The sequence below is a fragment of the Lates calcarifer genome, linkage group LG18 (assembly GCF_001640805.2).
Source record: "Lates calcarifer isolate ASB-BC8 linkage group LG18, TLL_Latcal_v3, whole genome shotgun sequence".
Classification (NCBI taxonomy): Eukaryota; Metazoa; Chordata; class Actinopteri; family Centropomidae; genus Lates; species Lates calcarifer.
The window spans coordinates 10,819,695-10,846,978 of NC_066850.1; the positions used below are offsets into that span (position 1 = coordinate 10,819,695).

The 27,284-nt window shown below is 42.0% G+C and overlaps 4 protein-coding genes across 4 annotated transcripts; 1 reads left to right on the forward strand and 3 right to left on the reverse strand.

Annotated features, from left to right (window-relative positions):
- Window positions 1-93: 93 nt before the first annotated feature.
- Window positions 94-16,063, reverse strand: LOC108897571 (endosome/lysosome-associated apoptosis and autophagy regulator family member 2). The gene is made up of 23 exons (XM_018697271.2): window positions 15,965-16,063; window positions 12,362-12,706; window positions 9,392-9,512; window positions 9,124-9,313; window positions 8,875-9,022; window positions 8,248-8,337; window positions 8,051-8,156; window positions 7,820-7,969; window positions 7,582-7,670; window positions 6,707-6,887; window positions 6,434-6,562; window positions 6,009-6,099; window positions 5,639-5,741; window positions 5,329-5,466; window positions 4,951-5,223; window positions 4,693-4,866; window positions 3,734-3,923; window positions 3,553-3,649; window positions 3,380-3,481; window positions 2,515-2,641; window positions 2,241-2,419; window positions 1,255-1,417; window positions 94-538 (listed from the first exon to the last, which is right to left on the reverse strand). Exons 2-23 carry the CDS (start codon window positions 12,467-12,469, stop codon window positions 467-469), a joined length of 3,021 nt encoding a protein of 1,006 aa, XP_018552787.1. The 5' UTR covers window positions 12,470-12,706; window positions 15,965-16,063; the 3' UTR covers window positions 94-466.
- Window positions 12,734-18,890, forward strand: klhl42 (kelch-like family, member 42). The gene is made up of 3 exons (XM_018697272.2): window positions 12,734-15,766; window positions 15,991-16,184; window positions 17,229-18,890. The coding sequence occupies exons 1-3, from the start codon at window positions 15,003-15,005 to the stop codon at window positions 17,681-17,683; spliced, it is 1,413 nt and encodes a 470-aa protein (XP_018552788.1). The 5' UTR covers window positions 12,734-15,002; the 3' UTR covers window positions 17,684-18,890.
- amdhd1 (amidohydrolase domain containing 1) lies at window positions 18,397-24,383 on the reverse strand. The gene is given in 10 exon segments (XM_018697273.2): window positions 18,397-19,981; window positions 20,797-20,876; window positions 20,878-20,958; window positions 21,043-21,136; window positions 21,213-21,337; window positions 21,906-22,131; window positions 22,210-22,487; window positions 22,561-22,625; window positions 23,335-23,441; window positions 24,177-24,383. Coding segments are annotated over 10 exon segments (1,299 nt in total). The 5' UTR covers window positions 24,314-24,383; the 3' UTR covers window positions 18,397-19,875.
- A 156-nt stretch (window positions 24,384-24,539) lies between these two features.
- On the reverse strand, window positions 24,540-27,135 carry snrpf (small nuclear ribonucleoprotein polypeptide F). The gene is made up of 4 exons (XM_018697275.2): window positions 26,979-27,135; window positions 26,069-26,194; window positions 25,187-25,251; window positions 24,540-24,812 (listed from the first exon to the last, which is right to left on the reverse strand). The coding sequence occupies exons 1-4, from the start codon at window positions 26,979-26,981 to the stop codon at window positions 24,746-24,748; spliced, it is 261 nt and encodes an 86-aa protein (XP_018552791.1). The 5' UTR covers window positions 26,982-27,135; the 3' UTR covers window positions 24,540-24,745.
- Window positions 27,136-27,284: the final 149 nt, after the last annotated feature.

The window sequence follows — 27,284 nt, forward strand, 5'->3', positions numbered from 1 at the left end:
TCTGTTTTTGGTCTCCTCCAGCTCCTGCAGGAGAGTAAAATGTTATCTTAAAACAAAGGAGACATGTATGAACTCTAAACATCCACACACAAATCCCAAAGCCAAACAGGACTTTAATAAAGGTTCATCATTGTAACATTGATATAAATGCATGACATCTGAACAGAAAATATGAAATAAAAATACAAAATGTACAAAAAACATTAAAAGCGTGTTTCTCTTTCAGTTGCTTCCCTTGAGCATCCATGGCGTGAAAGCAGGACTGCGTTTCCTGTGTATTCTAGAGTCGAGGGGTAAAAGCCAGTGTCCAGTTCTTGCAGGCAAACCAGGCAACCATTCCCCAGTGAAAACTGGGATCTGTATTGGTGCCCCCTCCCAACTTACAATAAAAGGGCAGGAGGTGGACAGTAACACTAGCAGTGTTCCTCCATTATTTAACTCTGCCTCTGTGTCTGTTGGAATCTGTTTATCCCAGAACCCATTGATCAGACTGAGAGGAGTTCAGCTGCACAGATTCACTGCTTTCTCCATCCTCGTGCTAAAAGACACAGATATTTAGGATATTATTTAGCAGATATACTATACATATACCATACTATATTACAGTTCTATTCAGATTTTAATTCAATCTGCCTCAAAACCTGTTACATCTGTTCATGTAAGTGAGGACCTTTACATTTAATGTAAGGTTAGCCAAAAAACTGAACTCATATTATTAAAAGTCGACTCATTTCTGCTCTCATATTCAGCCACAGAATTTGAATTAGGAATTAGATATTAAAAACATCTGGGTTACTTTTGTGACAGTTACACAGGTTTGTTGTCAGTCAAAACTGCCCTTGAGTGTTGAGTATTCATTAATAACATCTAAAGTTTTATTTTATTAAAAGAAATCTAAAAAACAGGCCATGGTAGTTTAGGTACAGGCACAGAAATCACTTCATAGTCATCATATAGAGTACGTCCACAACCACATCTCTTACACAAGGTAGTCCATATCAACATTGCTCCTTTAATCTGCATTCAACAGCAATGAGCTCCTCATTCTCTGAGAAATTTAACTCCCTCTATCCGCAGAAGCACCTTTCTATTAACATTTTGTATTTTGAATATTTCTGTATTAATATACATAAAGTGTTGATGGGTTTGAGAGCTTAGGGACAGTTTGTATGAAGCTTGCTCAGATTTGATCCAGTATACTGTCTGTGGAAACAAATCTCTATCAACTTCAGTTTAAATAAAGCTGATACTCACCTTGTTGGCAATGGCCCGGAGCTTCCCCAGCAGCGTGGGTTTCTGGGTGTAGACCACATCGTCGTCAGGCTCCTCGCCTTCCGCCAGGGCACAGCTGTCTGCAGCTGGCAGCTCGCACTCCTTGTTGGCAGACATCACCAGACGAGAGTACTTGTACTCCAGCCTGACCACAGACCACAGAGACTTCATCATCATCATTTTACCACAGACAGCATCCTGTGAAAGTGTGTGAGGGCAAATACTAACATACTGTAATGTGGTATTTCATAAACCAGGGATTCATTCCGATGCCATGACGGCTCTATTTGGCTCAGTCATCTAGAAGAAATGTGCTTCAGCCTCTGCTTCATCTCTGGTTATTGACTCATACATCAGGTAACTGTTATTTCATTTAATATCTTAAATATCTGTATAAGTTCTTGTGAACTGTAATCATCAACATCATCATTAATAGTCAAGCTGACAGACTGTTTCATCATCACATAACGAGTATTAATTGTACAATAATACAATATATTAAGAGCTTTGTCTCATAAGATTTTGTTTCTATTCTAGAAAAATTCTGACTTGCTTTTTGTTCTCAAAAATGTCTGACTAAATTCTTTCATACAATCAAAGATCTTTACTTAATACCAGAAAAATTATTATTTAAAAAAATATTACTTTTGTGATTATTATTATTGTTATCAGCTTCTATGAAGGTCACAACCCTAATTAAAGAACTATTTGAATTATTTGACAAAAGTAAAACAAAAACAACTATTACAGTAGACATAAAGTAAAAACATAACTGAGAATCTTCAAAATCTAGGAGAACAGAAAAGCAGTTCTCATCTTTCTGATCCTGTAAATAAAAATTTCTCAGCATTTACAGACATAAACAGCTGCTGACGTCTCTACCTGTAACAGTCCAAACTGATCTTAATGAGTACGTTGGCCTGGACTGAGACTGATGGCAGTGTGTTAAATTGGCAGGTGTCTCTCACCTCTTGTTTTTCTTCCAGAAATAGCAGGTGAGGGAGATGAGCAGCACGGCCACAAAGGCTCCGCCACCAACCCCAACCTTCAGCCACAGAGCGATGGCCTCACAGGCTGACGAGCTTCTAGGAGGCAACAACACACCTTTGGTGCACAACTTCGGCTCATTCCACACATACAGAGTTTCCTGGAGAGACGAGGGAGACAGAATAAATCATCTCAAGTTGTTTTCTATTTTTCAGAAAAATTCAGAAATGAAACGTGTGTGTATGTGTGTGTTACCTGGACGCCTCCCTTGCACGCTCCCTCTATCTGGTGGTAGTCGTCCTCGGTGCAGCGTGGACAGGCGCTGGCGCTCTCCCACAGGAAGTGAAACGTGCATCCATCACATGTTCCTGCAGGACAGGAGCTGCACAAACACACACACGGATCAATCCACAGACTTTCTGTCAGTATTTTCTTACATGATTTAATTTCTCATGTAACAGTATGACATAGAGTGTTTTCATATCTCATACTGTCACATTTTTGTCTCATGATATTGTACTTTGATACTGTTTGTTGTTTTCCAAAGCCTGCAAATGTACATAATTCATATAGCTGGTTGTATCATGTTAATATGGAAGCGGCAAGTGAGGAAAAAAAAATCTGGTGATCCATGTCTTATCTAAATTGTGTTTATGACTTACAAACAGGTGAATAAAAGGTTTTAATGACATTACTGTCATTAATATTACATTACCTGCTAACACAGGAGTGCATGTAGAAGTTAAAAATCACCTGGAAGAAAACTTGAATGCTCATAGTCCTATTTAGACTGGGGGAGTGATGCACTACAGCCTCTTGTGGCCATAATGAGTATTACAACAACACCCCCCACCAGTTTTCATGGATAAAAAAGTAAATTAGAAAAATAATCCTGGCAAAAAAAATCTAAAACCTGCTGTTAAGTTATGAACACAGGAGAGAAAACAGTTAGAAGATGGATCAGTATTTGGGATTCCAAATCTTCGGATTATTATTGACTGATCTGACAAAAGTTAAATTCTTACACACTTGGTAAGAATAAAACTTGTATTTCTGATATATTAAAACACAATCTTACTCTCCATGGCACACACACATGCAACACAACATTGTCACTTACCTGGGCACAGAGAGCTCTCCTCGGTCAGACTTCTCTGGGTTACAGCGAACAGTGATGACTGAACTCCGACCCTGATCACACGAAGCTGTTGCTTGGTTAGACCTAAAAGAGAAACACTGTTAAGACACAGCACAACAAAAACAACTAAACAAACTAGATATATCACACTGTACCTGTAGAAGAAGTTGATGTCTGGAATGTCCTTTGAGTTTTCTGGGAAGAGGTCTGGTTTGGCGTTCACACCGTTCAGGACGGTGTCAACTGTTGCTCCTGGGAAAAGAAAACACAGGCAGGGGTGTTAAAGCCGACATTACCGGCTGCTGATCACATGCTGCAAGTTAACAAGCATCATACCAATGAAGGTATCTGCGAGGCTGATGGACTGGGAGGAAATGGCCATCCTGAAACCCCGCCCGTCCGCCGGTATAATGGTCGACTGACAGATGAAGCTGTCCACTGAGTTGACGAACTGAGCCGAGTCGCTCTCGTCGTCTTTGCTGGACACGTCGGTGACATTATCTGTGCAGACAGCAGCTCTCTGTCCCTGCAGCATGCAAACAACATGAAAATGATCTGTCAGTTGCTATGGTTACGCTTGATATTTCCCTGCAGCCTTTTATCATACTGGTGTGGCCCGTGATTTAATCTGATTTCTTTTTTTATTTTTCACCATTTGATCTTCAAAACAAGATACGGAAATGATCAGTTTGTATCATAACTGGAATATTGAATGTAGTCTGGTGGAAATACAGCAACAGCACACTTTTTCAGAGCTGATCGAGCGGTAATCTACATGATATTTACATGCCAAGTTGATCATTTTTGGAATCACAGAATATATTTCTAAAACTTGGAACAGGAGGAAAAATACGCCTTACAACAAGCAAAAGCTTCATTATGTTTGGTGGCTGCATATCTGTTTTTCTGAGTGGTTGGAGATTGGTATATAAAGGCCTTTAAACTTGTTGTTGACCAGACCCAAAAATATGAATTCATACAGAATTTATAAGGAGATGGTAAAGAAAAGTAAGTTAACATCAAGACATATTAGGTATGGTCATGATGTAAAATGTCTTTAAATCCAACATTAAGAGTCCATTTTATTTTCTACTACATTTAACATTTTGGGCATTAAAACAATATTGCAACAGAGTGCAACAGAAAAATAAGGCTTAATTTGTGCATGTAATACAGCCAAAAATAAAACATTCAGTAAGAGAGTCGGCAGGTCTGAGAGCAGAAACAGAAACAGAATTATAACAAAGAATTTGGTTGAAACAATAACTGTAACTGTAAGTGTGTGTGTGTTTTACCTTATGGCCACACAGGCTGATGTTGAACAGGTGAAGGTACTTTGTCCCTTTAGAGGTGAAACTCGGCCCAATGGTCAGCGAGGCCACGTCGTTCAGAGGGCTGAGGTCAAAGGTCAGCGTGCGGTTGTTCTCTGTGTGGGTGAAGGAGCAGTCGCTGTAGCACCGAGAGTGTTCCTGAAGAGAAAAGAGTGAGATGTCAGAAAAGTATTGTTTCAGTATCTGTACCAAAACTCAGGTATCCCAGAGGAAGTCTCATACCTTGTTGCTAATACTTCCAGGTCCACAGGCGACACACGCGTCCTGTCCGTAGGTGTGTCGTCCCGCCAGGTACGTGTTGGGCGGGCACTCCTGGCATCGGTTGGTGTCTCTGTCGATGTAAAAACCGGCAGGGCAGGGAACGCAGGAGGAGCCGGCCCGCTGGGAGTTCTGGGGGACCAGAGCGCAGGCCCGACACGCTGACGCCACCCCATCCAGGACGTTTGTCACGCTGATGGAGTACAGCTTCACCATGTCACTGATGTAACGACGCACCTACAAACACGCAGAAACAGAACGAGGACAGAGGTAAGTGCTGGAGTGTACACTGCATGAGTATTAAAGTAAAGAGGGTCAGGTACTTTAAGTGTGTTCACTCACGTCTAGAGCATGGTTGGTCCTCTGGAAGGCCCATGTATACGTGACAGAGGCGTTCCTGGTCATGCTGTGCGAGTACGACTGTTTCCCCTTACTGCCTTCCCAGGACTCCACCACTGTGGTGCTCTTCCTGTTCACATCCTGCAGGGGGCGTCACAGCAAAACAATTAGATGGGGGTGGGGTGGGAGTGGGGGGACAACATGCAGAACACAGTGATGAACTGGACCTCCGCTGACACAACATGACCTCTGCTGGTCACCTGACAACTACCCTCTGCTCCAAACACACAATCACACACAGTCAAGCACACACCATCATGAAGTAGAGCTCACAGTCGGCAGAGCAGATGGTCTCGAACACAAAGGTTATCCGCCCAAACTCGCTACCAGTCATCCCTGAAAGTGAGGCCGGGACCCTGCCACGAAAACACAAACACAGGCAGCAGATTAGTGCAAAGACACTGAACATGATCCCCCACACACACATTCACTGTGCTCATATAGAAATACTGTATTGTCATTCTACTAAGTCCATTTTTTTGCAGGCAACTACTTACCTACAAAACCTGTTTTTCTCTGCAAAGAGCAATGACATCGTATCTTTTGTTTTCCCTTTCTGTGAGGTCCAAACTAAGACAGAGAAGTTCTCCCTATGCAGTTTTCGATAAAGCAAACGTACGTACTTGAAGCCAGGTACATGCAGGCTGAGGATGAGATAGTCATTATCTGAACTGCCTGCTCCGCTGCGAATGTGGTCTCCTGCTACCTCCCATCCTGATGAAGAAACAGAAATGATGCACTCACATTTTATCTCATTGATTCTGGATTACAGATCCAAAACTGGCTGCATGTCTGAGAAACAAGTGGTGTCTAGTAGGTAGATTGTGGTTAGCAGAGTTAGTTAATTATGAACTGAATTTTCAGAATGAACCATTTGACCGTGGGGACAAGAGACATCTTCGACGTGACTCCGACAGGCACAGGTGCAGAAAAAAAATTCATTTGCATGTTCTTTCCACTATCAACATCTTTTCCTCTTAAGACTGTAAATGATTTTAGTGTGAACATTTCCTCTGTGTCTCTCTAACAAAGGTGTGATTGTGCTCACCGTTCATGTCGTCACATTTGGAGTTGCCCACATTGAAACAGGAAGTCTTCATGTTGGATGGCAGCACGTTCCACCATTTATACTCGTAACCTAACACCGGCTCTGTACCTGCAGGGCACTCGGCACACGCTGGTACACACACAGACACACAAAGAAGCTTTATTTAGACACTACAATGACATTTTCCTCCCTGGTACAACATTGTGTTTGCATGAGGAGTGACTCTGAATAGAGAGCATTGAAGATCATAAAACAGATTTCGTGCAGGTTTACCATAGGTGCCATCAGAGTGGGTTCCAGGTGGGCAGGGCAAACAGGTGGAGTCGTTGCTGTTGTAGTAGCCGGGGTTGCAGGGAGGGCAGGGCTCTCTCTGCCCTGTTACAGGCAGTTCTACGGCCTCAGGGATGTTCTCTATGCAAATTTTTGGCTCCACCCAGCGATACAACACCTGCGTCTGTAAAGCCAGGATAATATTATCGGAAATATGTTTCTTTTCTGTTCTGGAACAACCGTCACTGTTACTCAGCTGTTTTAAAAATCTAAACATTGCCAAGGTCGCGGTCGAGCGCGGAGGAGGTTGAGTTCGGATCAGGTGACAAGCAAAGTGTTCACTAAGCTGTTCATCATTTCCGTCCTCATCACATTGTGAGACTTCTCTTGTTTCTGATACAGTACAATGCACCGAGAGAGCTGACACACTGTTTATCATAAATGTAAATATAATGCAGGGTAATGCTTCAGTCAAAACAGATGACATCCTTTGACTTCTATATGAAAATACAGTGGCAATCTTCTTTTGTTAAATGTTAAAACTGGACAAAACTAAAGAAAAACAGAAATTTTTATGTTGATCACATATGAAATATAAAACCAAACATGATTATTTGTATTATCTCGTATATACTATGTCATCAAGAGTCAACATTCGTCCAAACTGTCCAGTTTCAGTTGGATTATTTTGCTTTATGTGGGTATATTTAGCCAATAATCCAAGCAAAAACCAACTAAACTGTCAACAAATCTTTGACAACTTATCAAATACTTTGTATATTTATCTTGAATTTGTGTCCCATGACAAAGACGGTATGTTTGTGAAAAGGTGAAGGGGTGTGTGTATGTGAAATGTGAGATGTGTGGATGCGGCTGACCTTCCCCTCGCTGTCGCAGGCTGTGTGGATCTGGAAGTAATCCTTCTCTGAGCACGGCGGCCTCACTTTACATTCTGCCCATCCCTCATCTGAGAGAGGAGCCAAACATAGAGGAGGATGAAATAAAACGATCCAGGACACAGTGACGCCAAGAAAATGTGCACGGTCAGAATGATGCTGAGTAAATCAAATTTACTGATTGACTGAAGGTATGCTTTTGTGATACATGTGTACCTACGTGAGTAGTGGTGTTCAGGACAGGGCGTACAGGACGACGCCCCCTTCACGGAGTAAGTGTTGCTGGGACACGGCTGGCAGGACGAGGAGCCGGGGGTTGCACTGAACCAGCCCGGTCGGCATGGAAAACACTCCGACGTGTAGGCTACACCTGGACACATGTAAATTGATTATATCCATTGCACGTGTCAAACAGTATAGTTCGGTTCCTGAGTGTCTAATGAAGCTTTACCTTCTATCTGGATGTTCTTGAGCAGCACAGGTTTGACCATCTTCCCTCCCACCAGGATGCCAGTGGTTCTCCAGTACAGGATGTTTGTACCTGACTTCAGACTCACCTGAAACAAAGATGCACATAGTGAGCCACACACAATCTGAAATATTACACTAACACACACATACAAACACAAGGCAGAATCACATCCTCACCGTGTGCGTGTCCCATTCTCCATTGCTCGTGACTTTAATCCACTTCTGGTCATCAGCCTGGGCCATTTCCTGACACTGCTCGTTCTGGACCTAAACACGTTAACACAATCATTATCATTATCATTCACAAAGAAAACAAAAACATTGTTTTCAGAGCAACAGCTGCTGCTCTTCAGTAGTAACTTTTACTAATTAATTTAATATTAAACCAGTTTATATGTGGATTTTTGAAGGAGCGTGTTCAGACAAAAGCTACAGCTACAGGATATTTTAAGCTAATAAGTTTAACTTACTAACTAAACATGACATTTAAAGAAATAGTTGGACATTTTGGGAATATCCTCATTCAAAACAGCTATTTTTCCCTAAAATGTTCAACTGTTCCTGTAATTTATTTTTTCTTTTAAGTTAGAACCACATCTAAACATATTTTGACCACAAAGGGAACCTATAGCTCTTCATAAGTTAAATAACTTGGTAGGGGTTCCTCGTTAATCCAGGATCATTTCTTTTGGCATAAAGCTAGAAAGGAAAGGAAGCTTTAAAATGTCGATATCAGACTGATGTGTTGGTGAATGAATACACACTTATCATCAGCATACATGATGATGCTCTAGAGGCGCTTACGTAGAACTCAAAGAAGATGTTGTTGTCGGGGTACTGGTAGGTGAAGGAGACAGAGCCCTGTTTCTCCAGGTGGACGGCGTAAACCAGAGACACCGTACACTCATCACGGTTTGACTCCAGGTACACACCTTGCGGCGTCCATGAGGAGCTGCAACAATAACAACAAAACACACTCAGCAAAAACAGCATTGTACTCATCACCATGTTTCTCCTTGTTGCTATAGGAGTGTTTGTCAGAGTTTGTGTCACCTGTTACAAGCCTGAATGTCCTCTCCATTTGGCCCCGGGTCCAAGAAGCTGGCCAGGCTGGTGAAGCCCGCGGGGATGGCATCCCATTGGTCGAAACGGAGGCCGCTGCCCAGAGAATAGGAGCCGGCTGCGCATGGCGTGCACTGCTGCACGGACATCTCTAAAAACTTCCCAGCCGGACATGAGAAAGCTGCGAGACAGGGAGGAAAAGAGGGTCAAACACTGACATGTAAACACACACAGAAACACACACACTGGCCATACTCACAGCAGTCTGTTCCTCTGGTTGGAGGAGGAAGGTCCAAGCAGGAACCCGGACTGAGAGGGATGGCGACTCTCCATCGTGACCCCATGCTGTCACACTCTGTGTACTGGTAGTAGTAGTCTGTCTGCAGAGCACACACACATGCACAGATATGAACACACACATGCAGACTGCATCTCCACATACGCTTGGATGCAAGAATGAAGCTGCATGACTCCATAATAAACAAAAGGCTGTCAGAGAAAAGGGAACATTGGAGATGGACAAGTTTTTCAGGGTGAAAGTGGCGGCTGACCCCGGTCACCATGGCAACCAACCACTGGAGCACTAATGGTCCATTAAGAGCACAACAGCAGGTCATCTGTACAGTGGCTGCTCTCCAAGGACTGCTGGTTGTGACATTACGCTCATCATCTGAACTGACTGAACATTGATTTAGAAGAGCATTTTGTCCATAGCAAATTATAATGAGCGCTTTTAACCTGCACAGGAACAAAACTACATGCTGACATTGTCTCGGTGCGACTGCAGAGTTTCTTTTTTGTTTGTTTGTTTCCTTGTTTTTATTATATTTAATCAAATAAACCTAATAAAAACTAAAAAAAAAAAAAAATCCTAGTCCTCCTTTGAACTTTATGCTAAGTTAAGATAACTTCCTGCCTGCAGTTTGTGCACTCCCTCGTATCAGTACTTGCTAACCCTCCACCCTGTGGCACATATCACAGCTTCCAACAGCTTTCTGCAGCAGCTGAGAGTCGTCCTATTCTTGATTTGATTTGAGCTTCCTGCAGATCACTTCAACTTTGGAGATATTCTTAGGCTGTCTTACACACACAGCATGTTTTAGATCTACCCCCAGATTTTCAGTGATGTTCAAGACTGTGGGGGCTGTTCCAAAAGATGTTGTGTCTTGTGTTTCTTGAAGTGGATCGTGGTGGATTTTGAGGTCTGCTTTGGATCATGTAGAGTCCAGCCTCTTTTCACTTTCACTTTCACAGATTTGCTGTTGTCTACACAAATCCTACAATCTCCTGACTCAAAGGTTGGCTTGTAATGGTGCTGAATTTTATCCCGTTGTCCCCCTCTCCTCTGCTTTTCACCAGTCTCCATGACAACCAGCGTGAGTCACCCGGGAGACCAGCGGAACACATTAGCCCGTGTCCTTTCAGCCTCACCTCCCCCCCCAACTGTCAGCACATTAGCACAGACACCAGCCCTCCTTGTTTGTCCATTTAGCAGGTGAATCTCAGTGCAGGTTGTCAGGCTACATGTTAATGAAGCAGTCGATGTCTCACATGGCAATCCACTGTTTGTGTGAGTGTGTGTGTGTGTTGGAGGGGGAGGAAGGGGGGGTGGCAGCATCAATTGCCATGTTTGTTGCAGCAGAGAGGTGATTAGTCATTTAAAAGAGCACAGGCTTATTTGTGCTGCGCACGCGCACACACACACACATCCTACATTTGCAAAACCATCTCCCTCTGTCTCTGATCAGTTCTCCTCCATCTAAGTTTGTTTCTGCGACTGTTCCACTTTAATTAGCTGCTACTTAGATGTCAGTGCTCTGCTGCAGCCAGCTGTCTGAGTGCTCCGCTGAGTCGTCTGCCCGGCTGAACAGCAGGTTCGGGGGAGGAGGTGGAGATCTGCCAGAGCGAGGCTTTGGACGTCCAAGGATGTTGCATTAAGAAGTGGAGAGCGAGCTCCATGCACTAACAGGTTTCTACAGCTTTAATTCTGCATTAAATAAGGAAAGTGATTGGAATATTGTTGAAATTTAGATATGCAAACTTGACTGTTGTAACAAATGCAAGAGTGACAATACAATCGGGTACCACTGTCTGATAAGACAGCATTTATAAAGCTGTGATTAATGGCTTGATATTACTGATTAATAAATAATGTACTCATCTTTATTGAGCATTTATAAGCCATATTTGTTAAGCTGCCAGATTGTGTGAAATCCTCTCCAGAGGGCTGCATCCATTTATAAACAGCTTATTAACATTTGGACCCTTAAGGCTGTCAGCTTAATACAAACTTTAAACCCAAGCACCCTTTGTTAATGACTTAATAACATTTATAACAGTAGACTTTATGATTTGGAGCGGGTCTTAAAAATTAGTGCTGTAAATGTCACACTCAAAGGAAGACTTTCCACAACCTGGCAACCCAAAAGTTGTTAATAATGGCTTGTAATTCATGCACAAAGCATAAGGAAATGATTTATGACACATTAACAAAACCATTAACTGCAGCTCAGAAAATACAAAAATGAGACCCAGGTTTCTCTCAGCATGAAAATTATTAAATGTTAATGAACTAGATGTTAATTTAAAATAAAACTAAACAATTGACCTACTACACTATAAGGAGACAAGAGGTCTGAGAGTGTCCTTACTTTGCCTTGAAAACCCTTCAAAGAGTCCTGGAGCTGCCTGAACCCACAATCTGAGACAGACTTGAATCAAATACACAGGATGGAGCATCCAGCACTGTCGCCTGGATGACAGTAAAACCCTGACAGCAGCAGCACCACCGGGCTCCCTCTCCTCCTCCTCGTCCTCCTCCTCAGCGGGTAATCCTTGCCGGGCTGGCCGGCAGCAGGCTGCTCAGAGGAGGCGATGGAGGCCAGCAGACAGCGTCATCTCGTTATGGAGCGTGTTTATAGTCAACATGAGCCGCATTTTAAGCCGATAAGCAGCGCGAAGAGGACCGTGTGTTCTCGCACACACACACTGCTGAGCTGATATATATCTGGAATAGCATTTGTGTTTTATTGTCCATGAGGAGAAGCCTTCTGGATCTGTTTTGTTTATTCCTGCGTGCATGGCCATTTTCTGGACTTGATCATCGCATCCAAACAATTAAAACATCCCGATGACAGCAACGATAAAAGTAACATCTACTACACACTTGCGTTTAGTCGTGGTATTAGATCAGGAAATCCTAATGAGAATAATAATGAAGCGCACTCACCTCATCGCACAGCCGCAGGTCTCCGTCGGCGGACACGGAGGATGTAAGAGCGGTGATGATGAGTAGAAGGCGGCGGGGGGACCAGGAGGTCCACACCTGCTCCCGCATCCTCAGCTCGGATCACAGACAGCCGGCTGTCCGCTGTCTGGAGCCACGAACATGAAACAGGCCGAGTGGTGAGGAGGTCTGTGTGGTCCCTGTCATTGATGCGCCTGCCTGCCTGCCTGCCTGTCTCTCACCCTCCCTCCTCCTCCTTCTTCTCCTCCACCTACACCACTGTCCACCACACAGTTTAATAATGGCATTTCCGGGCCAGGCTTTCAAATTAAAACTCTCCTGCTATACCTGTGGAGTCAATTGACAGAAAATGTGTAAGTAACTATTCTGATGATGATTGCCAGCCATTTTCTAATCTCAAATATACAAATTCTGATAAATTAACGCCTTTCTCGATCATCTATGATCGCAAACTAAGCATCTTTCTATAGTAACTTGCAGTAATTGCAGCTTTAATCCTCACATCTGACTTTAGTCAGTTCAAATAATGTCATATTCAAATGTTCAAATATAAATATTCTTTTTAACTCTAACTTGCACAGGACCATGTGGAATGTTAAACAGAAATGTTACCATTTAATGAACTGTACTAGAGTTTGTTTAAAGCTAATCTTCACACGCATAAAAAAATTCTAGTTTATAGGCTCAGGATTTCTAGTTTGCTCTACATAGTATTTCTCTTCAGAAACTACATGATTAGACCTTTATGTCCGTCTACACGTGTAAAATGAAAACCAGAGGCTGTTAATAACAAACTTGGGTTGTCTGCCTGTTACGTTTAATCATTAAAGTCTAAAATAACAACAGAACTGCTGAGTAAAATCTTCTACATCACAACTCACTGTAACAAACCTCTCTGACTGGACATGTGCTAAACACAGTAACAACTTTTGTTCTTTACATTAACTGTTGGACCTTTATGCTCTTATTTTGAAGGCACCGCCGCCTGTTTTAGTTGGTTTAACTTTGGTTAACTTCACTTCTCTCTCGGTGCTAAACCCTCAGACAATGACGCCACGAGGGTGATAACAAACGTTATCTTGACTGACAGCTGGAGATGGACAACAGAGCTGCTGAGCTTATTATGACTTTGCACTGACAGAGGAGTATGAGCTGAAGGAGAGCAAAACAGTATAATGTCACATGCAGCATTTCTGACTGTCCAGTAAAATCTGCTTGCACTAGAAAAAAATGTGTGTTAGGTCTAGAAATAGAACTACACTTCCTTCATGAGTCCTGTTTCTAGGTGAGTGTGAAGAATGCATAAATAGTTAATGATAGACCAACTGGTTTTAAACCTGGTTTATGTGCTGATGTTGTGTCCTGGATTCACTATCTTTCTGTTACTGAAGTCAACAGATCTCCAGCAGGAGTGCATGTGACATTACAGTTTACAACTTTTGTGTAAGGTTAAAACTGTGAAATGTTGTTCATAACTGAGATTATGTAGAAGAGTTCTTTCACATTTCATTGTGAAGCAAACTCAACTTACAAAAATATTCATGTTTCAAACAAGTTTAGCCCAGTTTTAACACAGACATCAAGACATCTGTACTTATAGGTATTAAACCCTCGTGCATTTTAAACTGGTGTCACATATACGCTCTCACTGGTAAAACACAAGCAAAACTAAAATCTGGGGTATTAATATTTTCCACAGCTTGATGGACCATAAGGAAAATCAATATGCAACCATTTCACACCAAATATTTAGTTTCCTGCCATTGATGAAATAAAACATTGAACTGCTTATCTCTATAAAATGTTATAATTATTGTGATGTTTTCATTCTTCTTCTTTGTCTTTGTCAATTGATGTTTTCTGCTTGTGGTATTGATTATTGTGTTTAGTCTATGTCTAGTGATAAAAGCCAAGTGTAAAAAACATTATTACAGGAAATGGAAGGAATTGAGATGAATGACTGTATTTAATGTAATTTATTTTACTAAATATTTTGGTAAATTGTACTGGTCTTTGTTGATGTTGAGCCTGGTCCACTATAGAAATAAGAACTTTTGGTTAATTTTTTAACGCAGTTAACAGTTACATTTTATCTCTTTATACATGGTGATGAGATGTTCCTCCAATCACCGGAAGGCGGCAGCAGCAGCTCTACAACAAAAAACATCCTCACGAAGAAGAATGAAACCCGGATGTGATGTAAGCGCAGAATCAAAACAGTTAAATTTGACAGCTCGGCATCGTCCAGCGAAAGGCTTAAAAAATGCAATGGAAAATGTTACTACCACCGTTAAAAATAAACTGTGTTATCTAATCAACATCTTTAGAGACTGGGGTGACTTTTTATCGGACTGTCGAGGAATGCTAACGCCAGGAAAAGGCTCTTTTGGCTAGTTTATCTAGTAGCAGCAGCGACTCTTCTCCGGCTAGTTAGCTTCCCCGGCTAATGAAAGCTGCTCAATGGCGATCTATGGGCTGAACATGACCATATATAGACCGGCCACAGAGCTCCCTCGCCGGTGAAATGTAAACGGTGACTCGCTGGGGAGGCTGACAAAGGGCAAGCAAAAACAAAACTCAGCCTGAAGGGGAGAAAGATAACAGCCAGGGTGCTAGCTTCACCATGTCATCTGACCAGATTATTGCCATCGTCATGGATGACAAAATCTACGAGGTGAATAAGAAGAAGCTGATAGAAAAGAGCGACTATTTCCGTGCACTGTACAGCTCTGGTATGAGAGAGTCCACGGAGGACTCGGTGCAGCTGCAGGGGCTCAGCGTCCCCGGCCTGGAGCTGGTCCTGGAGTTCATCAACACCTCCAAAGTCCAGGTTGTCAACGAGACTCTGGAGGACCTGATTGAGACCGCCTCCTTCTTGCAGGTCACGTCCATCCTCAAACTCTTGACCTCGGAGATCCGATTGGACAACTGCGTGGAGCTGTACAGCCTCTCCGAGGTTTATGGGACTCATGATCTGCGTAATGCTTGCCTCAAATACATGAGCTGCTACTACCATCCCATGCTGAGGCGACCTGAGTTCAGCAGCCTCCCCTCTGCTGTTAGAGACCAAGTCAGGGAGATGCGCATGAAAGGCACCGCCACCCTGGTGGCCATCGGAGACTTCACCTGTCTGTCCTTGGACGTGCCTGATCAGGATGAACCCTGGTCCATGCTGAGGTACGGAGAGGTGGAGCAGCGCTGGAAACCACTCGCCAACAACCTGCCTCCAGATATGATCAACGTCAGAGGTTACGGCTCAGCCGTCCTCGACAACTACCTGTTCATAGTCGGTGGTTACAGGATGACGAGTCAGGAGATCTCTGCTGTGCACTGCTACAACCCTTGTAGGAACGAGTGGAACCAGGTGGCTCCGCTCAACCAGAAAAGGTAGGTCCAGATCAGCAGCACTGTGGCTCTCATCCATCACAAGATCCTAAACGACTATCAACGGAGACAAGAAGAACAAGGAGACGTGCGGCAGGTTTTCTGAACCCCATAGAGTCCCGAACTCAACATCACGGAGTCAGTCTGGGATCCCATGAAGAGGCAGAAGTCTATGGTTTGTTGCCGTCATGTTTTACTCACTGCATCTTCCTCCTCCTCTTCCTCAGGTCCAACTTCAAGCTGCTGGCGGTACAGGGGAAGCTGTACGCCGTAGGAGGTCAATGTCTGGGCACAGTGGAGTGTTACAGCCCGGAGCAGGACTGGTGGACCTGCGTGTCCTCGATGCCCGACCCGCTGGCTGAGTTCTCCGCCTGTGAATGCCAGGGATTGATCTACGTCATGGGTGGATACACCGCAAGAGGTTAGTGTGCAGCAGAGTCAGGTGTTAACAGAAGTGTTTTTTCACGGTTTTATTTTCAAGTTGTATCATTGGTAGTTTGATCCCTGTGCCCTTGAGCAAGACACTGAACCCTAAACTGTTCCAGGTGAACAGTTGAGCACCCAGCATGGCACCTTCAATCCTTATTTGTGTGGTATTGTGATGCATTTTGTTCTCTGTTCAGGTTAAAGGTGGAACTATTTACCTTTCTAATTTTGGCTGCAACTAAATTATTTTCATTATCGATTAGTCTGCCTGTTTCTTTTTTTTCTGTTTCATCTATAAAAAGATAGGAAAAGGGAATAAGTGGCAAGTCCTCACACTGGAGAAGCTGGAAACATGAGAAATGACTGAAATGATAAACATTTAACTTTTTCTAGCCTCAAAATCATCAGACATGAGAAAAGTATAGAAGTATATTTGAACAATATTTTAATCAACGACACTGAACAAACATTTAAATCTTTCTTGACCCAGTGCTAACTTACTGCTGCTGGGCTCCAATATTCCTCTTATAATCCAATAAACTGTGTATTTATAGTGGTTATATCATCAGACAGCAGCATTTAAATCCCCTGCTAAATTGTCAATAATACCATCATTTCTCTGCACTGTTATTTTCCTAATTAGGAAGCCTTGTCGTGTATTATTTTAACTTATATAACTTCAGTTATAAGGATTTTGGCTTGGGTGAGTGCACAGGATGTTACAGTTGTTACTGCTTCCATATTTCACATCTTACAAGGTCATCATTAGGTGATCAACAATTAATCAGCAACTACTTTGATGATTTATGAATCATTTCAGTAATTTTTCAAGCCAAAATGCCAAACATTTGCTTGTCTCAAGCTTTCAAATGTTATAATTTGATGTTTTAGTTAGTTAGTACATCTCCTCTGGTTGTGGCAGGCATTTATCTGCTGTTTTCTGACACGTTAAAGACAAAGCCTTCAATCATTTAATCGAAAAAAGTCCTTTACCTGTTGCTTCTTTGACTTCAACAAGTTTTTTTTCTGTGTCTAACAGACAGGAACACAAACGTCCTCCGTTACTGCCCCACCTCTGACACCTGGACAGTGTTTCGCTCCTGTCCATCACACATCCGCAAGCAGCAGATGCTCTCAGTGGAGGACACTATCTACCTGGTGGGTGGCTACACCCACGAGCTGGAGGCGGGCCGGAGGCAGCGACGTCCCAGCCAGACAGAGGACGTGCTGACGGTGCAGTCTTACAACGTCACCACGGGGGAGTGGATCCAGCTGAAGGAGAACACGTCCAAGTCGGGCCTGAACCTGACGTGCACGCTGCACAACGACGGCATCTACATCATGAGTCGCGACGTCAGCTTGCCCACCAGCCTGGAGCACCGCGTTTTTCTTAAATACAACATTTTCTCAGACGCCTGGGAGGCCTTCAGGCGCTTCCCAGCTCTGGGACAGAACATGCTGCTGTGTTCGCTTTACCTCCCCAACATGCTATGATTGACAGGGCTGATGGGAAAGACTTTGGCGGGAACACTAACAGATAGAGGAGCCCATGCAGCATTAATATAGGCCAGTGTGTGGCTCGCTTGTTCTTGCACAGAATGGGGTTCTGTGGCATTAGTGGGAACAGTGTCTGGTTGCCAGGTTGAAAACCTCGTGACCTCTGTGCCTCGGAAAAAAAGCACTACATTGTACATAACTGCTGTGGATGCAAATACAAAAGCTACAATGACAAGTATGAAAGCGATTAAGCGCGATGGCCCGTAGGTCAACAGCATCATAACAGCTAGCCCCAGTCTGTGCCTCTCATGCATTAGCATAAAGTTACATTCAAATCACAGTGGTACTCATGTGCTTCTCTGAATATAATCACCCAGTAATGTTTGAAAAACTCACTGAAGGTGTTTCCAGAGTCTTCAGGCTCTTAACCATCTGAATGAAAAATATTCTGCATTCTAACAGATTTTAAAAATCTTTTTTTTTTTTTTTAATCCAGATGATTAGAAGAGTCTTCTAGGATTGTGGATATACCTTCAGAACAGTGATAAGTGCTGTTCAAACATGGCTAGGTAATAATTTACAGAGAAACAAATGGGCACCACTTTGACTTGAATGTAACACTGATACATGAGAGGCACAAACTGGGGCTACATAACGGCATGCTTTTAAATCTATGGGCCACAATATTCCTGATGTTTACACTCCAAATATGGCATTGTTGTACATGTTTATCCATAAGTCACTACAAACCTTACAGTATCTCAGAAACAGAACACATTTCTTGTCTTTATGTAGTGTACATAGCAGATAATCATGAAAAATGGCTTTGGTTTTACACTGCCAGTTTTATGGGAATTAGAAGTTCCTTAAAAGTTACTGTGTGGGATGTGAAGTGGCTCAGAGGGAGCTTTGCGTGTTGTACGTTACACTTGTCTTATTTTCCAGAGATACACTAAGCAGAGCTTAAAGCGCAATTCCATGAAATGAACAATGCACATGTGCCTTCTGCAACCTCAGTTAATAGGAACTTGAAACAAAAAAAAAAAAAGCACAAAATGCAAGACTTTGTTACATTGCCAGCAACTGACCAAAACTGCTGTGTTTTATTTTCCTTTCTGCTAAAGCAGATTTTGTTTTCATTTAGGTACTTTTCAGTTCCTTGATTAAATAATGGGTGTGTGCAGATTTGAAAAAAAAAAAACAAGCCTCAAAGCAACATTTACTTCTTAAACTCTTTTAAAGTTGAGTAAATGATGCACTTGAAATGTTGGATTTGGTGGATTTCAGCTTTTCTCTGCATTACTTATCTGTTTGACAGTTTGGAAATTTAGGTCATGATAATAAAGATGATGTTCAGGGGTCTGTTTTCATGTCCCATTTTTTAAATTCACTTTACAACACATGTTTGTACTGTGTTGTTCCTCCATATTCTGCTTGTTTGGACATATTTTCATTCAAAAGCTCCAAATTAACTGAGAAGGATAATGTGTGACGTGACCTCTTACCAAAATATCTGACTTTATGTGGCCGGGAACACGACTTTGGAGTAAGCCCTGCCTCTGTGGGTCACTGTGGTCCATTCCTTCCCAGGAAAACTTGGCACAAAACACCCAACTAATCTATTCGAGTTCCTCAGAACCCTGGGAGGATGCCCACTGGCTCTCCAGATAATAACGCCCCCTGTTGAAAGTTAAACGCATCAGAGTTTCCTTCTTAGGTCTTCATTATCCCAAAGCTTTTGCACATTTGTGGAGTAATCACAGATGTAAATCATGAGGTAAAAGGTTATCAGGCAAGTCATAAACATAATTAAAGACTATCAATAAGTAATGTTGTTGGTTATATAATTAAAAAGCTTTGTGGGTGTGTCCAGACTATTGGGGACGAGTGACATTATTTTTATCAGGATTTTGATGACCTGTAATTTTCACAGCAGACATTTTGACTTGTCATAGAAGGAAAAGCACAGGTTTAAAGACTAATAACGGTAAACTGGCTCTGTTCTATTCACGTGTTCCAGTAAACCATGATCATTTCTGCTCTGTTTTACACAAATACTGAGCCTGTGATTACACATTTCCAAAAACTTTACATTTCCTTACACCTGATTACATGCCCCAGTTGTATTTGTAGTGGTATTGACAGTACCTTCGCTAATTAGAATCAGTCAGCAGGGCGTTCTTATCTGGTTATAAGTCCACGGTTTTGTCATTATCGTAGACGACGTTGCCCTTGATGACGACGTAACGGACGAGCTCCTGATGTCCGCCCAGCTGGTAGATCAGATGCTCCCACCTGCAGGAAAACACACAAATATATCATGTACACACACGAGGCATGCAGTTAACAAACCATGAATAATAGTAGTAGTGAGTCAGTAAGAATGACTGAGTTCTATATAACACAACTATGATAATACTGAGAGTTAAAACTCTCATTTTAATTAGAGAAACGCGAGTTGATATTTAGTCCTGTGTGTTTCATATAAATTTCAGAAAGCATTTTTTAGAGGAACAACAACAGAGGACACTGTTCATTCAGTAAGTCACCTCATTATATATATTATTCAGACATCTTATTAAAACATCATACAAATTGTTTACCATTCACTGGTTAGTGCATGGATGTGGGTGTGTTTGTATTCAGCCTACCTACGGTTGAAAAACTTTAGATGACAAAGGTGAAGCTTTGTAAAGCTGCAATGTCTGTCCAAATGCAGGCTGTCAGCAGCACAATGTCAGTACTGAATAAACTTTGTGTCATAACAACTTTTATTGACACAATTTACATCAAAGGTCACAAGAGGAAAATATATTTGCAGCTTATGTGGATTTAAATCCCACAGCTTCACACACACAATGTTAGCCTCCCCCTGCTTCATGTATTAGATCAAATGCATCTGGATTTGTTAGCTCTCAGTTCAGATCAGTTAAGTTTGGTGTGTAGGATGCTCTCTACTGGATGTTCTGTGAAGTGCATCCAAAATATCTTAATTTCAGGTATGAGCTGCAGCTCTGCAGTTATCATTTCCCTCAGGGGATCAGGAGTTTTGCAGCAGCTACATACAGAATTTAAACAAGGTATTCTGACAGTCATTTGTCCTGGCTCACCGCGTGGTGTTGAGGACCAGCAGGTCTCCATGTTTGTTGACCTCCAGGGAGCCGTGTGTGTGGGAGCGGCCGAGGGCGTAAGGCTGCATTGATGGTGGCCGCGGCCAAAGCTTCAGGCATGGACATCCTCATATTGACACAGGCCAGGTGCATGACGATTGGCTGAGGGAGGACACAAGAGAGGGAGGGATTAACGGTGAGAAAGAGAAGACAGAGACAGTGTTTCACCTCCTCTGTCAAACTCACCATGGAGCAGCAGTACGCATTGGGGTTGAAGTCGCTGCCGAGGGCAACGATCACGCCAGCTTCCAGCAAGTCTCTGGCCCGAGGCTGAGGCAGTCTAAACACACACAGGGATTATTAGACGTCTCACAGCTGTAAGGAAGGTGTGTGGGAGTATTTGTGTGTTAATATACCGGAGAATGTAGGCTGTAGTTGGTAGAAGGACCGCAGCAGTTTTTGCTTTTGCCATGGCAGCAATCCCCTCATCTGTGACCTCCTCCAGGTGACTGATGGCCAAGGCTCCGAGCTCTGCTCCCAGCTGACACACACACACACACACACAAAACAGCGATGGATTTAAACAACTAATAAATCAATTATAAAGAGAGAGAAGATTAAATGAAAACAGTCATTTAACAGCATCAAAAACAAAGTTAAATTTCATTATTTGAAGACATCACTCTGGTCATTCAAAACTTGTGATGAGCATTTTCACTATTTTTCTTCTTTAAATTTTGTAACCAAGATGATTATTTGATTTTTATAAGCTTAATTAAATAATAGATAATGCTAGAACAACTCGATTTTTGGAGCTTTACAACAAAGGCAGACGAGTAAAAACAGCTCCGGTAAAATCCACTGTTCACTTCCTGCCCTGTGAGAAAATGACAGAGACACAGTTGGCAACTATATGGTGAATAAAAGTCTGAAATGAAAGTGAATGTTGGACTAAATCCACCAAGGTGGCCAGACACACAACTTCAAATACATGCTAATGTTGCTTTGGGTCAGCTGGATGTGTAAATACCAAGGAAACTGATTTAGAAATATCTATATACAGTGATAATATGTCAGCGGTGTCACGTGGCTTCAGCAGTGAGCGATACCTGAGCAGAGTTCATGGGATGAAGCTCATCTCCATGGAAGTTGATGTTGAGGCCCAGGTTTTTCCCGGCCTGCAGGATGGAGCGAGTGGAGCTGAGGTCAAACACTCCCTGCTCACAGAACACGTCAATGTTGTCGACTCTGAGTTTCCCAGCAGACATCTGTTCTTTCAGCCGTGGCAGCTGAACCTGCAGGATGTCCTCTGTGGCTTCTGCAACTGTTTTCCCTCTGAATGAAGGGAACACAGTAAAGATTAAATACCCAGAGTGTGATGTGAGATGAGGTAAGTTTGAGGACAGTTCATACTTGGGGACTGCATGGGCGCCACAGTAAGTGGAGGAGATGTTGATGGGCAGGGTGCGTCTGGCCTCTTCGATCACCTCCAGCATCTTGAGCTCAGTCCTCAGCTCCAGACCGTAGCCGCTCTTACACTCCACCAGGGTGGTGCCCGCTCGCTGCATCCGAACCAACCTGCTGCTCAGGGAGGCCAGGAGGTCCAAGGCCGCAGCCGCTCGAGTGTGCTCCACGGTGAAGTGGATCCCTCCGCCAGCCCGGTGCACGTCCATGTAGGTGGCACCTGCCAGCTGCAGACGTACAGACAAAATGTTTAGAAGCAGTGACGTGAGGTCAGAGAGCAGTCAAAATATGATGATTTACCTTCATTGCAAACTCATGCACTCTGTCACCAGCCCACACTGGGTGAGTGTGGGCATCAACCAAACCTGAAACAAAAAGACTGTTTCAATTCTAATCACTGATTTAGATTTTATGTAATTGTATAAACAGTAGTGATAGCAGCATTCAGATTCTCACTTAAGTAAAGTCCTGCATTCAAAATCCTATTAGTAGTTGAAAAAATATCCTGCGACATTATAAACGACTAGTTTAGTCCAGTGGTTCCCAACCTATGGGACAGGCTCCAAAAAAGGGGTCACAAGATAAATCTGAGGGGTCATGAGATGAGTAATGGGAGAGGAAAAATGAAAAAACAAAGTTCTGCGACATAAATTAGATTATTATCTAAATGAAACTATCTGAGAATTTAAGAGGAGAATGTTTTCATGGTTGAACTGCTAACAACTCAGGGGCTGCAACTGCACTGATAAGGGGTCACAAGCCAAAAAGATTGAAAACCAATCTTTAACAAAGCTCATATATACTTTGTATATAAAATGTTGATCTGTAAAGAAACTAGTAGCTGAAGCAGGCATAAGAGGCATAAAAAAATACAATATTTTTCTCTGCAATGGAGCAGAGCAGAAGTGTAAAGTAGCATAACACTAAAGGAAACTGTTACAGTAAATTATAGTACTTTGGAAAAATGTACTTAACAACAGTCCACAGTCCAAAAATACTACTTGGATGTATGTTGACATAGAGAATAATTTGCCTCTGCTGAAAACATAAAGATAAATCACAGCTGATACTCACCAGGCAGGACACACATTCCTGTGGCATCAATCACTTTATCAAACGCTGCCTCTGAATACTGAGCTCTGATGGTTTCAGCAGGACCCACAGCTTTAATCAGCCCGTCACTGGAGGAAGAAATTCATTGTTTTAATGTAAACATTCACTTTAAAGCAGAACAGAGAACTGAACCTACAGCTGAGGTTGATAAAATGCAGTTCAGGGCTAATGAAAGTCTCAGATGTTCTAAAATGGCCGCTGCACTGAGGATAAGCCTTTTGTAACTACATGGCATTTCCCCTGGAACCATCCTCAGGCCAAACTCTACATTTTTTCCGCACTAATGGAAAAGAAATACAAATTATGATGATTTAAGAGTTAATTTTCCATGAAATAGTTCAACAAAACCATGAAATTAAGTTCCCTAACTTTGTCTGAGAAGTTTGGAAAATAAGACAGGATGGACTGTTTATTCATTTTTCCAGCACTGTAGGGTAACAAATTAGAGTGGACATGACAAGGAAAAACTTGAAATAGCAAGTGATACCTACTCGAAAAATTACATATAGAAAATATATATTGGCATAGAAAAGTAAAGTGGTATCAATGAAATTGAAAGTTTTCTTCCATTCAGTCTTTTATTTTCTGGTTGTAATGAGCAACTGCTGCCACTAGAGGCCACCAGAGCACCTTATATTAAAGTCCTGCAGGACAATAAAGAAACTACCCAAACCTGAATTTCAACCAGAGCTGTCTGCAGCTCTGAGAGCAGCTACACTGGTTCAAACTCACACAACTTGTGTTACATTTCTCCACAACTTTATACAAAATTTAAACTATATAATGAGTGACAGAACACTTACCTCCCTATTACTATGCTCCCATTTTCAATCACACAAAGATTCTTCATCCCATGCTTTGTCAGGTATTTCTCTCCACTGTTGCAGATCAGAACCACCTGTTTGGCATTTTTCACCAGAAGTCTGTGATTACTGGACATTTTGATTCATCCAAAGCAGAGACCCTTAATACTCAAGAGTGACTGGCTTTAAACTAGTTTGAGAAAAGGCAAATATTTGTTCAGGAGAGTTTAAAGTGCAGAGAGAGTGGGTGGAGCTTCTCTAACAGACACCAGAGACGACCACTGAACCAGTGAGTCCATCTCTACATTGTTCAGTTTAATAATTAGAGACACATTCATGGTTTTTTTAAAACACAAAAATCAGTTTTAAAAAGGGTACAATAATCAGTTTATTGTGTCTGTATCACAATGTCACAACATAAAATTGGTCTTACATACAGAAAAAAAGATCATTTTCAAAACTGCTTGAAAAATAACAAAAACCCTCCAAACGTTCATTTGTTTCACATGGTGAAAACACAAACACACATTAACGCAGCTACCAGGTACAGTCACACTCAGACGCTGATGTCACTCCCTCATTTCTCCGTCCTCTTCTTCTTCTTCTACGCCTCTGATGTACAAAACATTATTGCATCTGTGGAGATGAATAGCAACCTGTTTAGCACACAGTATGAGCTCAACTTGGCTGCAGGGAAGACCACCACTGATTGCTTTGAAAAATGAGATGTTAATCATTAACAAAGCTTTGCTAAGGTAGGTGAGGATCTTAAAGCTGGAGGCCATAAAAAACTTTCTCTGTATTTTTCAGCCAAAAAACAGTTCAGATTGCAATCTGATCCTGCACCAGAGCAGCCACATCTTACTGTGCAGCTGCTGCGTATCTAGACTTGTTTACTGTGTGAATCTCTCTTAGCAAGGACTCTTAAAGCTCCCTCAGATGTTGAATAATAGAGGAGGGAATTAATACAAAGATTAACAGATGTTTTAGGCTCCAGTCTTAAAACGTACCTGATCAGCACTTCACCGAGATGACCCGCCAACGCTCCATCCACATACTCCTCTGTGTTTGCCAGCTGTCAGGGAAACATGTAAATATAAGGGTCAAAGAGCCATCAAGAAGACACACTTTCAGAGTTGACGCCCCTGTTAAGTTATGTTAAGTCACCTCTGAAAGTTGATTTTTGTGGAAAAGGTTTTTAATAACCTGTCTGGGTTTTTAGAAACGTTCTGGGTACTTCTACCATCAGTACATTTTGCTGGATTGATTCTGTATACAAGTGTGTGCTTAGGTGTGTTAGTATGTGCACATGTAACATGCATGTTTGCATGTATCATTTGATCCTAATTCATACATGCAATATGCATACATGAGTATACTTTTCTTTGTGAAGCACTTGTGATTTTAATAAGTGCTATTTAAATAAACTTCACAAAATAAACATCCCACAAACACATTTCCATTGTAGTGATTGGTACAGTTAAAGATGATAAGAAACATATACATGATATAACCTCTCACAGAGAGGGGAGACAGACTCATTAGAATCCACAACTTAATGTGATGCATCATTATAACCTAACACAGTTGCTAGAAGACTCCTAAAAATAAGACTAAAACCCATAAATGCATCATTCCTCTGTCTGATTTATCTCTGATGGCTTCATATGGGTAGAAAATGTTATGGTTATATAACACAGGCAAAGAGAACTATGAGTCACATATTACCAACTTTTAAAGCAACTAAAATGCAAGACTAAGTTATCAAAAACAATAAATAAACTTTTATTATGAGACGTACATGCATGCATGCAGGAGGAGTTTGAGGCTGATAAATAACCACTATAATGGACCATGCACAACGTATCCTACTTAATAATGACTCTGCTTACCTGCATGTTCATGTACCCATCCACAGACACCAGGTAGCCCTTATACTCCATACCCCACTTCAGTTTCACCATCACTGGTTTTCCTGTCAGGCCATTCAAGAAAGGCTTTGGGTTCAGAGGTAAACTCTATGAAGAAAAAAAAGATGAGGTTAGTGGTCACAGAGATGATGTTCTTCTCTAACTAGCTAAAGTCATGCCAAATTTAGCCCAGAGATCTGCCAAATAACTCTGGCTACTGTTGCAGCAGTAAGTGTGCATGGCTTTAAAATATAAATGTTACACAAAGCAATTCTAAGTTAATATTACGTGTGTTGCTATTGGGTTGTGTGACTGTATGCATCTTGCCTACTTAAAAAGTAGCTTCTGGTGCATGGCACAGCATGCAGCCTACCTAAGCCTTAAAGCTTTAAGAGGTCTTATAACGCTTTACACTATTTGGCTCACAAAGGCTCTGCGGTTTTCTAAACGGGGCTACGTACACTTCAGGCAACCCAGACAAGCAAAGGAGTCAAAATATAAACCTAAAGATTTCCGTGGGGCAACTTTTAGGTCTTAAACGGACTGTCTGTTGATTGATAAATGCTCGCTAAATTAGATGATTTTTGAACGGAGTTTGGTTAGATTTTCTCTACGGGCCAAACTCAGACAATAGGCGGCATAATTTCACTATAAATGAAAGAGTGTCATAAACACACCATGCTGTTGTTTTTTAAGTAAATAAACTTGACATAAATTTTAAGTTTTGTGCATAAATTTGAGGGCTTCATTCATTTAGTCGAAGTTATGAATGAGAAGCTAACACAGCTAATGCTAACAAGCAAACAGGCTGCTATTACTGCACGTCGAAGATAAAAATATCCCCAAAAAGTACCGGGTAAACTGATAGAAAACGATAATAAAATATACTCACCATCTCTGGTTAATGGAAATATGTGTCTTAAAGTATAATTTTGATGTTTGGCTTCTTTTCGTCACAATAACGTTAGCGCTTCACAAACCAGAACACGCTTTGCCGCCGCGCAGGAAGTACAACACTCTGACCTCGGAGGAGTCTGTGTGTTTTTACACACTGCCACCTACTGGTCAAAGCGGTCATAGCGGTCAGTCATTGAAAGTTCACCTGCACTGAAATTGCGTTTCTGATAGTATTATCATCCTTAATATTTAATCTAATCTGTATCTTTAATAACTTGTTTATTGTTCAGTGTATAAAATA

Coding starts and splice junctions, on each gene's coding strand:
- klhl42 (XM_018697272.2), top strand. CDS start 15,003: ATGTCATCTGACCAGATTATTGCCATCGTCATGGATGACAAAATCTAC. Junction 15,767..15,990: donor GCTCCGCTCAACCAGAAAAG/GTAGGTCCAGAT, acceptor CCTCTTCCTCAG/GTCCAACTTCAAGCTGCTGG. Junction 16,185..17,228: donor GGGTGGATACACCGCAAGAG/GTTAGTGTGCAG, acceptor TGTGTCTAACAG/ACAGGAACACAAACGTCCTC.
- snrpf (XM_018697275.2), bottom strand. Junction 25,252..26,068: donor ATGGGTACATGAACATGCAG/GTAAGCAGAGTC, acceptor TTTCCCTGACAG/CTGGCAAACACAGAGGAGTA. Junction 24,813..25,186: donor CTCGGTGAAGTGCTGATCAG/GTACGTTTTAAG, acceptor TCATCTCCACAG/ATGCAATAATGTTTTGTACA.
- LOC108897571 (XM_018697271.2), bottom strand. CDS start 12,469: ATGCGGGAGCAGGTGTGGACCTCCTGGTCCCCCCGCCGCCTTCTACTC. Junction 7,671..7,819: donor TCCTGAACACCACTACTCAC/GTAGGTACACAT, acceptor CTCCTCTCTCAG/ATGAGGGATGGGCAGAATGT. Junction 5,467..5,638: donor GTGAGCTCTACTTCATGATG/GTGTGTGCTTGA, acceptor CGCCCCCTGCAG/GATGTGAACAGGAAGAGCAC.